Source organism: Terrapene carolina, unplaced genomic scaffold (genome assembly GCF_002925995.2).
Source record: "Terrapene carolina triunguis isolate 2854851 unplaced genomic scaffold, T_m_triunguis-2.0 Scaffold53, whole genome shotgun sequence".
In the NCBI taxonomy this organism is placed as follows: Eukaryota; Metazoa; Chordata; order Testudines; family Emydidae; genus Terrapene; species Terrapene triunguis.
Genome location: NW_020664404.1, coordinates 3,630,035 through 3,641,922, shown reverse-complemented (window position 1 = coordinate 3,641,922; position 11,888 = coordinate 3,630,035). Strand labels below are relative to the sequence as shown.

At 44.3% G+C, this 11,888-nt stretch overlaps 1 protein-coding gene across 1 annotated transcript in view; it reads left to right on the top strand.

The window, feature by feature from the left end:
• ANTXR1 (ANTXR cell adhesion molecule 1) overlaps positions 1–11,888 on the top strand; it is a 195,462-nt gene that overhangs the window by 29,952 nt on the left and 153,622 nt on the right. The window contains exon 8 of the mRNA XM_026657735.2: positions 404–484. Coding sequence (XP_026513520.1) covers positions 404–484 — 81 coding nt within the window. The remainder of the gene's footprint in view (positions 1–403; positions 485–11,888) is intronic.

The following is an 11,888-nucleotide window of genomic DNA, read 5'->3' as shown; positions in this document are numbered from 1 at the left end:
CCTGGCCTCTCTCTCTCCAGCCAAAGGGGACCACAAAATGCTCATCTGCTGCCTGTGCTTTGTTTCCCCCCCTCCTCACACAGACCCACCGCCTCCCACTACCTACCCACTTTCCTATTGCTGCTGGCTCTGTGATCATTCACCCTTGGGCATGTGGCCTCTGCTTCTCACCTGCCAACTTCAGGAAACCTTCTCTGACTCCCACAGGTCCCTTAAAATCAACCAGGCCCGTGGTATTACTGTTAGCTAATTTCCAAAGAGTTACAGCGTATTAGCAATTCACACTCCATTGAGTATTGATTTTTATTTGCAACTGTATGCATTTGAAGAACTCCTTTTAATTTGCTGACGGCTGGCTAATTTATACCATTGTTGGCTTTTCTATTTTTTGCTGTTCTGTCAGCTGGCTCGAATTGCTGACAGCAAGGATCATGTCTTCCCGGTGAATGACGGCTTTGAAGCCCTGCAGGGGATCATAGATTCTGTGAGTATTAATCTTGGCTGTATGTGTGTGGACATGTATGCGTGTGTGCGGCGGCTGGGGGAACCTGTCTATCATACTCTAAGTGACAGGTCATCACTATTGTATTGCTTTTTTAAGCTTTCTCTGCTTTAGCTGGAGGACAAATCTGATTCTAATATTACCACGTTGGAAGTATCTGGTACTTTCTCATCTGATCTGGTTTAAAAAAAAGGTGTGTGTGTGGGGGGGGAAGGAATCATGAAATTTTTTCCTGATTTTTCCTTCCCTCTGAATCCCCAAAAACAAAGTAACTGAAATTTCAAACGTCAAAACATTTTGCCCACCTCTAGTCTCCCCATCCCTTACAAGAATTACTCATTCCTGTGAGAAGTTGTAAGTACAGCAAGTGCTGGTATTCCCATTTTACACATGGGGGAAACTGAGGCAGTGAGCGGCTTAAATGACCTATCCAAGATCACACAGTGGGTCAGTGGCAGAGCTGCGAGTAGACTCCAGGATCCCAGTCCCCTGGCCTAACCATTGAAACACACTGCTTCCTGAAACAAAGAGGGGCTCCATTCTGCTTTTCCTCCTGCTGCTTGTTGTGTCCTTCCTTTGTTGGCAGATATACTCCGCTGCTCTGAGTTTTGGTTCTCTGTGGTATTTCTCCTCTTTGCTAAAGAAAGCAGAGCATGAAGATGATGGGGAAATAAGAGATGGACTTTCCTAGCTTGCCTGAAGTCCTAAAAAGCCAGCCATTCTCACTCAGAGGTTCATGGGTCGGGCCTCCCTGCAAACAGGCCATTTCTCTGCTTGGCTACATTTCTCCTCTAGAGTTGTTCAGTTGCCTGGGATTCCCATGTGTTGGCTGCAGCAATAGGAAGCAGTCAGGGAATTCAGAGAATTATAGAGTTTAAGGCCAGACGGGACCACCAGATCTTCTAGTTTGACCTTCTGTATATCACAGGCCACCAGCACTAAGCCAAAAACAAAACTAACCTCCTCTTGGAGGTGGTGACACTCTAGAGTCAACAGCCCCCGTCCTGATCAATAAGAGTTTTGCCATGTGCTTCCCTGGCAGCAGTATCAAGATCCAAAGAGAGCTGTAGAAAATGGTAATGCAAACCCCGGACTAGCATACAGGTCCCAGAACTAATGTACACATTCCAGCTACGCTTGCTTCACTCATGCAGATATCCCCATTAACTTCAATGGGAATAGGATTGGGACCTGTAGGGCCCTTCCATCCCTGACTCCAGTGGTTTCATAAGTGATCTCTCTCTCCTGCCATCCATCTCCACCCTCTGACAAACAGAGGCTAGGGACACCATTCCTTACCCATCCTGGCTAATAGCCATTAATGGACTTAACCTCCATGAATGTATCTATTCCTCTTTTAAACCCTGTTATAGTCCTAGCCTTCACAACCTCCTCAGGCAAGGAGTTCCACAGGTTGACTGTGCGCTGTGTGAAGAAGAACTTCCTTTTATTTGTTTTAAACCTGCTGCCCATTAATTTCATTTGGTGGCCCCTAGTTCTTATATTATGGGAACAAGTAAATAAATTTCCTTATTCACTTTCTCTACACCACTCATGATTTTATATACCTCTATCATATCCCCCCTTAGTCTCCTCTTTTCCAAGCTGAAAAGTCCTAGCCTCTTTAATCTCTCCTCATATGGGACCCGTTCCAAACCCCTAATCATTTTAGTTGCCCTTCTCTGAACCTTTTCTAATGCCGGTATATCTTTTTTGAGATGAGGAGACCATATCTGTATGCAATATTCAAGATGTGGGCGTACCATGGATTTATATAAGGGCAATACGATATTCTCCGTCTTATTCTCTATCCCTTTTTGAATGATTCCTAACATCCTGTTTGCTTTTTTGACTGCCGCTGCACACTGTGTGGACGTCTTCAGAGAACTATCCACAATGACTCCAAGATCTCTTTCCTGATTAGTTGTCGCTAAATTAGCCCCCATCATATTGTATGTATAGTTGGGGTTATTTTTTCCAATGTGCATTACTTTACATTTATCCACATTAAATTTCATTTAATTCTGAGTAATCCTGTCTGACTCAATGCATTTCCAAAGCCTCCCTGGGCAGAGCAGGGAAAGCAGCACATGAGGGACTGTCTGGACCATTAATTTAAAAGTAAAAACACTCACTCACTCATGCCTGTCACCCCAGTCGGGGTATGGGCCACCAACCACAGATCTCCAGAGTCCTTTATCCTGGGCCATTTGCTCTAGCTGGTTCCAGGTATAGCCCATTTTTATGCTATCAGCCTGAAGGTCACGTCGCCAGGTGTTTCTTGGACGGCCTCTTTTCCGCTTGCCTTGGGGGTTCCACCGCAATGCCTGTCTAGTGATGTTGGTTGGCTGCTTGTGTAGTGTGTGTCCTATCCAACCCCACCTTCTCCTTCTAATTTCTTCCTCTGCTGGAAGTTGATGGGTCCTCTCCAAGAGGTAGATGTTGCTGATGGTGTCTGGCCAGCGGATCTGGAGAATCCTTCTAAGGCAACTATTTATGAAGGTCTGGATCTTCCTGGTGGTTGTTTTAATTATCCTCCAGGTTTCAGCTCCATACAATAAGACTGATTTCACGTTGGAATTGAACAGTCCAATCTTTGTTGCCAAAGACAGCTCTTTAGAGCTCCAGATGTTCTTGAGCTGTAAGAAAGCTGCTCTTGCCTTACCGATCCTTGCTTTGATGTCTGCGTCCGTGCCACCCTGTTGGTCGATGATACTGCCTAGGTAGGTGAAGGACTGCACTTCTTCCAGAGGGCTTCCATTCAGTGTGACTGGGTCATTACTGATGGAGTTAATCTTGAGGATCTTGGTCTTGTCCTTGTGGATGTTGAGGCCAACCTGTGATGACATGGCTGCCACTACGTTGGTCTTCTCTTGCATCTGCTGTTTGCTATGCGAAAGGAGTGCAAGGTCATCGGCAAAATCCAGGTCATCAAGCTGGGTCCACAACGTCCACTGGATTCTGTTCCTACGCTCATAAGTGGATGTCTTCATAATCCAATCAGTCACAAGGAGAAAGAGAAATGGTGACAACAAGCATCCTTGTCTGACTCCGGTTCGCACCTGGAAGCTGTTTGTAAGCTGCCCTCCATGGATCACTCCACAGTGTATGCCATCATATAAGTTCTTAATCAGGTTGACCACCTTTGCTGGGATGCCATAGTGCTGAAGGAGCTTCCAGAAAGTCTCTCAATCCACGCTATCGAATGCTTTCTCATAGTCAACAAAGTTGATGTACAAAGAGGAGTTCCACTCCATAGATTGCTCGACTATGATGCGGAGCGTTGCTATCTGGTCCGTGCATGATCTATTTTGCCGGAAACCTGCTTGCTCATCTCGTAGCTGTGGGTTGACGGCATCCTTCATTCTCTCTAAGAGGACTCGGTTGAAGACCTTCCCTGGCACCGACAGAAGTGTGATTCCTCTATAGTTGGCACAATTGCTGAGGTCTCCTTTCTTGGGGATTTTAATAAGATATCCCTCTTTCCAGTCTGCCGGAATCACTTCTTCTTCCCATATCTTCTCAAAGAGGGGATACAGCATTTCCACTGAAACATCCAGATCTACTTTCAGGGCCTCTGCTGGAATATCGTCAGGTCCAGCCGCCTTCCTATTCTTCATCATAGTGATGGCTTTTCTGATCTCATCTCTGGTTGGTCTATCACAATTGATTGGAAGGTCTTCGTTGGCTGGGTCAATGTCTGGTGGATTTAATGGTGCTGGTCTATTCAGGAGTTCCTCAAAGTGCTCCGCCCATCTATTCATCTGTTGTTCTATTTCTGTTATAGACTTTCCCTGCTTGTCTTTGACGGGACGCTCTGGTTTGCTGAACTTTCCAGACAGTCTTACAGCTTGGTGATGTCATACAGCTGTTTCATATTACCGTTGTATGCTGCCTGCTCCGCTTCTGCTGCCAGTCCATCCACATAATCTCTCTTATCCTTCCTAATATTCCTCTTCACTACTCTATGGGCTTCAGCATACTCTTTTTGCGCTTTAGCCTTTGCTGCTCTAGTCCTGCTGTTATTAACTACTGCCTTCTTCTTCTTTCTATCTTCTATCTTAGTCAAGGTCTCTGCTGTGATCCACTCTTTCTGCTGATATTTCTTAATTCCAAGCACTTCCTGGCATGCTGACCTAAGTGTCTCTCTCACTTTCTGCCATCTGTTGGATACACTGTCTTCCTCTTCCTCAGACCGATCCTGTAGTACTGAAAACTTATTCTTCAGCGTCAGTCCAAAATCTTCCTTGATCTTATGATCCTTCAAAAGGCTAACGTTGAACTTCACTCTTCTATCTGACGCGTCTATCCAGTTCTTCTTCAGCTTCAATCTGGCCACCACTAAGTGATGGTTGGACACTACGTCTGCTCCTCTTCTAACTCTAACGTCCTGCAAAGATCTTCTGAACTTCTTGCTAATACAGACATGATCGATCTGGTTTTCTATCGTGCCTGCTGGCGATACCCAGGTACTCTTGTGGATCCACTTGTGAGGAAAGATGCTACCTCCTATGACCAAGTTGTTAAGTGCACACAGATCCACAAATCTCTCTCCATTCTCACTCATCTCTCCCAGAGCGTGGGTCCCCGTGACTTGTTCATATCCTGTGTTGTCAGGTCCAATTTTGGCATTAAAATCTCCCATAAGGATGGTAATGTCTTTGTCTGGGAGAATCTCTAATATTTTGTGAAGTCTATTGTAAAAATAGTCTTTGTCCCCCTCTTCACTGTCATTGGTTGGAGCATAGCACTGTACAACATTCATCTTAATCCTCTTCATTTTAGTTCTGAAGGATGCTGTGATGATCCTGGAACCATGTGCCTCCCAACCAATCAGTGCTCTCTGTGCCTGCTTGGACAACATGAAGCCTACTCCCTGTGTGTGGGGTGCGTCGCTCTCTTCATGTCCGGAATACAACAACAGCTCTCCTGTCAACAGTCGTCTTTGTCCAGCTTGCGTCCATCTTGTCTCGCTAATGCCTAGTAGGGTCAAGTTGTTGCTCCTCATCTCTGCTGCGACCTGCGCCGTCTTTCTTGACTCGTACATGGTCCTCACGTTCCATGTACCGATGGTAATCCTCCTGGTTGCAAGAAGGGTAATCGGCTTAGTGGCTTCCTCACGACTTTCACCAGCCAGCGTCATGCGTCTTCGAGTCGAAGACCCTTCTTTTTCCAGGCTAAAAGTCTCTGTTATCTCTATTGTTGGCGTTTCTATAGCAGGCTGATTTTTTACGGGGTGGAGTTGCTAGCCCCACGCCCAACCCTCCTCCTTTATCCTGACAAGCAGATGGCCCCAAAGGACCTCTCTGGTGGAGTTTAAAAAAAAAAAGTGTAAAATATTCCGAATGTTCTCTAGGAAAGGATCTATTTTGGGATTTTTTTTTTAGTTTTCCTTTGCTCACTTGGAACACATAGCTATTCTAACCGGATTGAGTTTCCCAGGGCTATGATGCCGGATGGGGAATCTTTTTAAATGTGTGTCTATGTACTGGCCATTTGGTATGTTTTTTTGTTGTTGTTGATAAAACCCAGAGCAAGGAGAGTCAGCTTCATAAAAGGGATCTAGGATTTCTGTTTTTTACAATAGTTACATGCTATCCTGACCACATGGTATCAAGCAAAAACGATTCTTTCCAAGACAAGCTCTGTTTCCCCAGCTCTTTCTCTTGCTGAAGGAATATGATTCCATATTACTCGTTTTCCTGACATTTTGCAAATGTGGAGCTGCTTTCCCCAAATTTTCTCTTGGATGATCAGGTGTTGTCTATCTTCTTAAAATCTTGGTTCTCAGCCTGGCAGTCTCTTTGCAGCTGTCTTTAATAAAATCCAGAGGTGGCTCTCTGACATTCTCTCTGTGGCTGTATATCATAAAACATAAGATTTCAGTCTTGGGAGCCTAATTCAGAGCTAATTCAGTTAAGTGCTGCTCCATTTACCAGCTACACCAAAAAAGCATAACTGCTGCAGTAAGTTTGTGGTGGGATTGTGAACAGACTATGATGGTCTGTCTGAAAAACCATGGGAAATTGCCTGCCAGGTGATTATGCTGTCTGGTGATTCCTACTGTATAGCCAGAATGTGCCACAAATGCTTCCAAATACACCGAATGTCCTGATTATTCATCACTTTTAATGGGGGCATCACCAGAACAGCAGCAGCATGGACAGTGCAGTAGGGAATTAGCAGCAAAAGAATGTCAGAACCTGGAAAGGTTCAAGCTGAAGGAATTGTAACACGACTACAAAGCAGTGGGAGGACAGGTAGTTTGAAGACTACCTTTGGGTTCTTATCGCAGTGTAGAACGTAAAGGTTTTACCTTTGCGGAACTGAACACTTCAGTGCAAAGCAAGCAAACAAGGCACCTGCAGTTGGCTGAAACTTGGCTTTGCTCACGGCTGAAAGGGTGCACCTCTGGCAGCCCGGCAGTGAGCCCTAGCACTGCGCATGGGCACTGGTTCAGGATCACTTCTGAACAACGGAGAGAAACAAATGGAAAACTATGTGGCTGGGGGGCAGGGGAACGCATCAGAATTTTTTATTTTCAAACCTCAGAAGTGGGTTTCTGGGTTTATTCAAATCTCAGGCGAAGCTTTGGGCCGGCAATGTTGCATGAACCTCTTTTCACCGCTGTGACGGCTTACCCCCCACTCCGAAGTGCCACCTGATGTACCGGGTTACCGCTGAGCTCGTCTGTTTCACCAGTTGGGGCTCCCTTACATTGTCCTGCTGAGCCAGGCCCTCAAGCCTCCTCCAGCGCACACACAGGTAGGGACACACCCAGCTGCAGAAAGATACAGACACTGAAATCAGCTCTGCATGGGAAGACTCAGCTAGGGAATTGCCCAGCACTTAAGTGCTCACCTCCTCTGGAGTGTAAATTGACAATTGTATTGTCTTGCGCTGCACAGAAAACTGTACAGCGTAAGCTCATAAAAATTACCCCATCCCTCAGTGTGGAGGAAGATATGCACAGCTTCCTTTTTAAGGAGTAAGGAAAATAAGGCAGACACCTGGTCCCTATGAGCTGGACAACAATTCAGAGGAACAAAGTATTTTATAGCTTTTTTTTGTTACTGTGGTTTCCATGGGAATTTCTGCAGATCGTAACTTGTCAATTTAAAGCAAACGGAGCAAGACCTAGAGTGAAAACCTGAAGCTCAAATTCATCAACTGCTCAGGACTTCTTTGTCTGGTATGAGGAGTGGCCCAGGCTGTGAAATATAGAACATCATGAAAGTTAGGATAGGATACCTTTGTCATCTCCCTTATAGACTGTAACCTAAACAATTTAGTAACACAACTATGACTCGGAAGCAGGAATGCTCCCAGGTCCTTGCAGTTTGCTGCAGCTGAAAACTCATTTCAGACATGGAAAGGATTGTATCTCGAAAACCAAAAATGAAAACAAGATACTAATCATATATGACTGTACAAATTATGTATGTGAGGTTAAGGAGGCAGCTGTGAAAAAAGGAACTAGAGGCAGAATTATATTAGACTTCTTTTAATCTTTCATTGTATCTAGAAGAGAATCCAATCATCTATATTCCTATTGATGGTACCTTTGCATAATTTATTTCTCCTCTTTAACTTAATACCCTGCTTGTTCATTACATTTCAACTTTATACCCACATAGGATTTATTGGTCTCTACTGCATTCCCAATCTCTCTTCATATCTCAGCTCTTAAATTTGTTCTGTCAGTGTTGCATATACATTTGCCATAGAAAGTTTTAAGATGGAAAATGAAACTCTCCAAGTGCTGTATGTTACACAGGTATCTGAACTCCTATAGGAAAATGGTTATACCCAAAGGACAAATCTTATCCCAGAATCCACTGATTTCAGTGAGAATCTCGCATGTGCATCCGAAAAACCAAATTGTTTGTCCTTTGCCAAATCTAAGATGCACCATTATCTTTTCTTGAGATCATCTTATGGCCAGCTTTTCAAATGGGCCTCTAAAACTATACATGCAAATGTTTCTTGTGTGTCCACCAACATGTACAAGTCAGATGAGCATGCACACATAAGGATAGTGAGAGACAGTTACCTAGTTTGCAACACACGGGGTGTGCATACTTAAGAATCCAGTTTGAAAATTTGGACCAAGTGTGTATGTTGTGCATTATGACATATTTAATGTTTACAATTGCTTTTCAGCATGATGTGTGGTCACATCTGACACTTCTTCCCTCTTCCCCCAAATCATCTCTGAAGCATGTTGTTTTTTGATGTACCAAATGCTAGCGATGCTGGAAAGGAAGTATTGTATAAATAGAATTAAATTACTGTTTTGTAATTGGCAACAGACTTTGTTTTGCAATGATTCACCAAATCTTGGGTAATCAGTACCTAGACTTAGACTACAGGTCATTCACACTAACAGACATATGCAGTACCCCTCCTCTAAACTTCCACATCCTGTTTGCTCATTAAAAAACCCAAATTCAATAAAACCCCCGTTAACAGAAAACGTCCTCCAGCTGCTGTGCCGAAGAAGCCTAGGTATAAACTGGTGGGCCAACTCACCAGCCAGTGCATCAAATAAAGCTCCCAACAGCATCTGAGTTTCAGTCCCTCTCTTCAGGGATGGGTTTATTCCTCAAAACAAAACAGTCCAACACAAGTCAACCGGTTTCTTTTCCTCGGACCCAGGGTTTTCTGCAGATCTCTCTCCCAACTGAGCTGTTTGTTGGCCTTGATCTAAGGACCAGGTGAGCTACAGGCTATCACCTGATCCCTGGCCTCAGACCCCTCACCTGTGAGGCTGTGGGTTAGTCACAGGTAGGGCTAAGCCTGCCTCTCTTAAAGGGCCATTCTACCCTGTGATATGAGCAAGCCATGAAAAGTGCTTAAGTATCAATCTTCCGTGAGAACACATTATACAATATTTACATTTTCAAAGTTGTTTACAAACATTAACTAACCAACCCCTGTGAGGTAGGGACATGTTTATTATCCCCTGGGAATACATGAGGAAACTGAGGCAGTTGAGCCTAAGATTCCTTATTCAGGAGAGCACTTAAGCATGTGTTTCTCTCTAAGCATGTGCCATTGAAGTCAATGGAATTTAAGCACTCCCTCCCCCCACCCCTTCTGTCCATTTAAAGCATTCTTGCTTTTTTTCCCCGGCCCAAAGGCCACACAGAAAGGCATTATTGAATGAGCCAGGACTGGAGCGACGGGGTTCGCCAATCAAACACGAGGCTAGATTTGTCGTGAGTAGGATTCACCACTAGGTCAGTTGTACTGAGCACACTGTAGGAGTGATTTATACTAGGTCTTCTGCCTGGCAACTGACTGAACGCTGTCAGACACTATTTCGCTGGCTTGTTTGAGCCAGGTTACCTAATCCCTCCAGCAGTGTACATGCAATGCAAGCAAGAGCCTTCCACCACCCTGGAAGGGAGGAAAGCAGCAAACCCTCATGAAGCCTACTAGGGCATATCTTACTTATATGTGAAGTCCTTTGATACTATTGCTTCTCATAATGATGAAAGGTGAGGACTGTTGGAATGATTACTTAATGCTGCTGGGACTTCGTTGTGTTTATTAATGATGTTAGGGTACTTAGAGTCATGGATGCTTGTCTTTTTATTATTTTAAAATCTAAATAAATGCAAACAAATATTATCATAGGTATTCTATTGAGTCCTAAAGGCCAGCTCAGAGGTGGAAAAAATAAAAAAAAAATTGTACTACAGAGTACAAAATAATACAGAAATAAGGCTGGTTTCAAAAGGAATTAATTTTATTGTTTTTTATTTGCACTTTGTTGCGAAGGTGTTTATCAAGCTCTAAGGTTTGTTGCCCCCCCTTCCTTTTTCACCTTTTCCCTTCGTCCTCCATGTTTCCATTTTACTGCTGAAAAGGGGGCATAGGGAAAGGAAAAATTGAAAACCAAAAGATTTTTGGTTTGGGGTTCCACTGAAAAAAGGCAAAACTTAAGAAGAATAGACAAAAGTGTGTGAAAAGTTTCCATTTTTGAAACAGAGCCATTTGTCAATGAAAAGAATATTTTTTCCTTAGAAAAATGTCAACCAGCTGTATTACGCTGACTAGTATCTCCCCCGCATGAATGGTCAGTGGGGCCACTTGTGGAGTAAGCTAGTCCCAAAATCTGGTTTTAGGAATGGCTAGACAGCACCCGTGTGGTATCTGGCAGGCAGCATATTACAGCACCTACCCACCTCTAATCTTGAGTGTCCTTTCTCTGATTCTGCTTTCAGAGCCTTCTTTTGCTTGTCGATTGTGCTCTTGACTGTGTAACTGCTGCTTCTCTCTCTTTCTCTCTTTGTTTCTCCCTTGCAGTTCCATGTGACTGGCCTTGTTCCTCCAAAGCTTCTCCTTTTCCCCATGCACTGTCAATCTGTCAGCAGCTCAGAAGGACCTGGTTCTCTTCGGTCCCTGGTATCCCAGAAGACTTTGGCATCACTGTTTCTGAGTGACTAATAAGCCCTTCAAAAAAAACAACAACCCCCAAACAAACCCATAACTATATCTGCACCTTTTGCAAGCAGGTATTTCTGACGCATGGAGCCTTAATTACAGTGAAATGCTGGATTGTCTATTTTCTTAACATAATTTATCATATTAGCTGTAGTTTGTTTCTTACAGATGTTTCAGTTTAAGGTTGGGAAAACAATTTTGCTGCTGGATTGAGTTGTGTTGCTTGGCCAACATTATCCGGCCTCTCAGAGCTGGCTAGCTTATGTGCTGCCTCTCCGATGTCCCGTTCCAGAATGGGGCTGGCCAGTCCCAGTTCCTGGTTAAGGCCCCCAAACCTGCAGAGACTTACACATGTGATTGTGGAACAACTCACAGTGTGTATAGTGAAGCATGTGTATCGGGCTGTGCAGCATCAGGGCTGTCATTGGCAAAGAACAGCTGGATCAGTTCTAACATGGTATTTGAATAGTAATACTCCCAACCTAGTGAATGGCTGGCGATACGCTCAGCCCAACGTTCCAAAGGTATGCATAGCTTGAAACTGAACCTGGGCCTTAGGGGATAGGTCTACACTGCAGTTAAAAACTCACAGCTGGCCCATGCCGGCTGACTTAGGCTCGCGGGGCTGTTTAATTGCAGTATAGATGTTCGGGCTTGAGGTGGAGCCCAGGCTCTAGGACCCTGCAAGGTGGTTGGGTCCCAGAACTTGGGGTGCAGCCCAAGCTCCAACAGCTACATCACAATTAAACAGCCCCACGAACCACAGTCAGTAGTCTAAGGGTGTCTAATTGCAGTGTAAACATACCCAGAGACTGTTTACACACAAACTTGTATCGGTTTAGTTAAACTGGTGCAAACCTGTGTACACTCACTTATTTCAGTTTAGCTTAAAACCGTTTCTAATTGAAATAAGAGCACCCACAGGTACATTGGC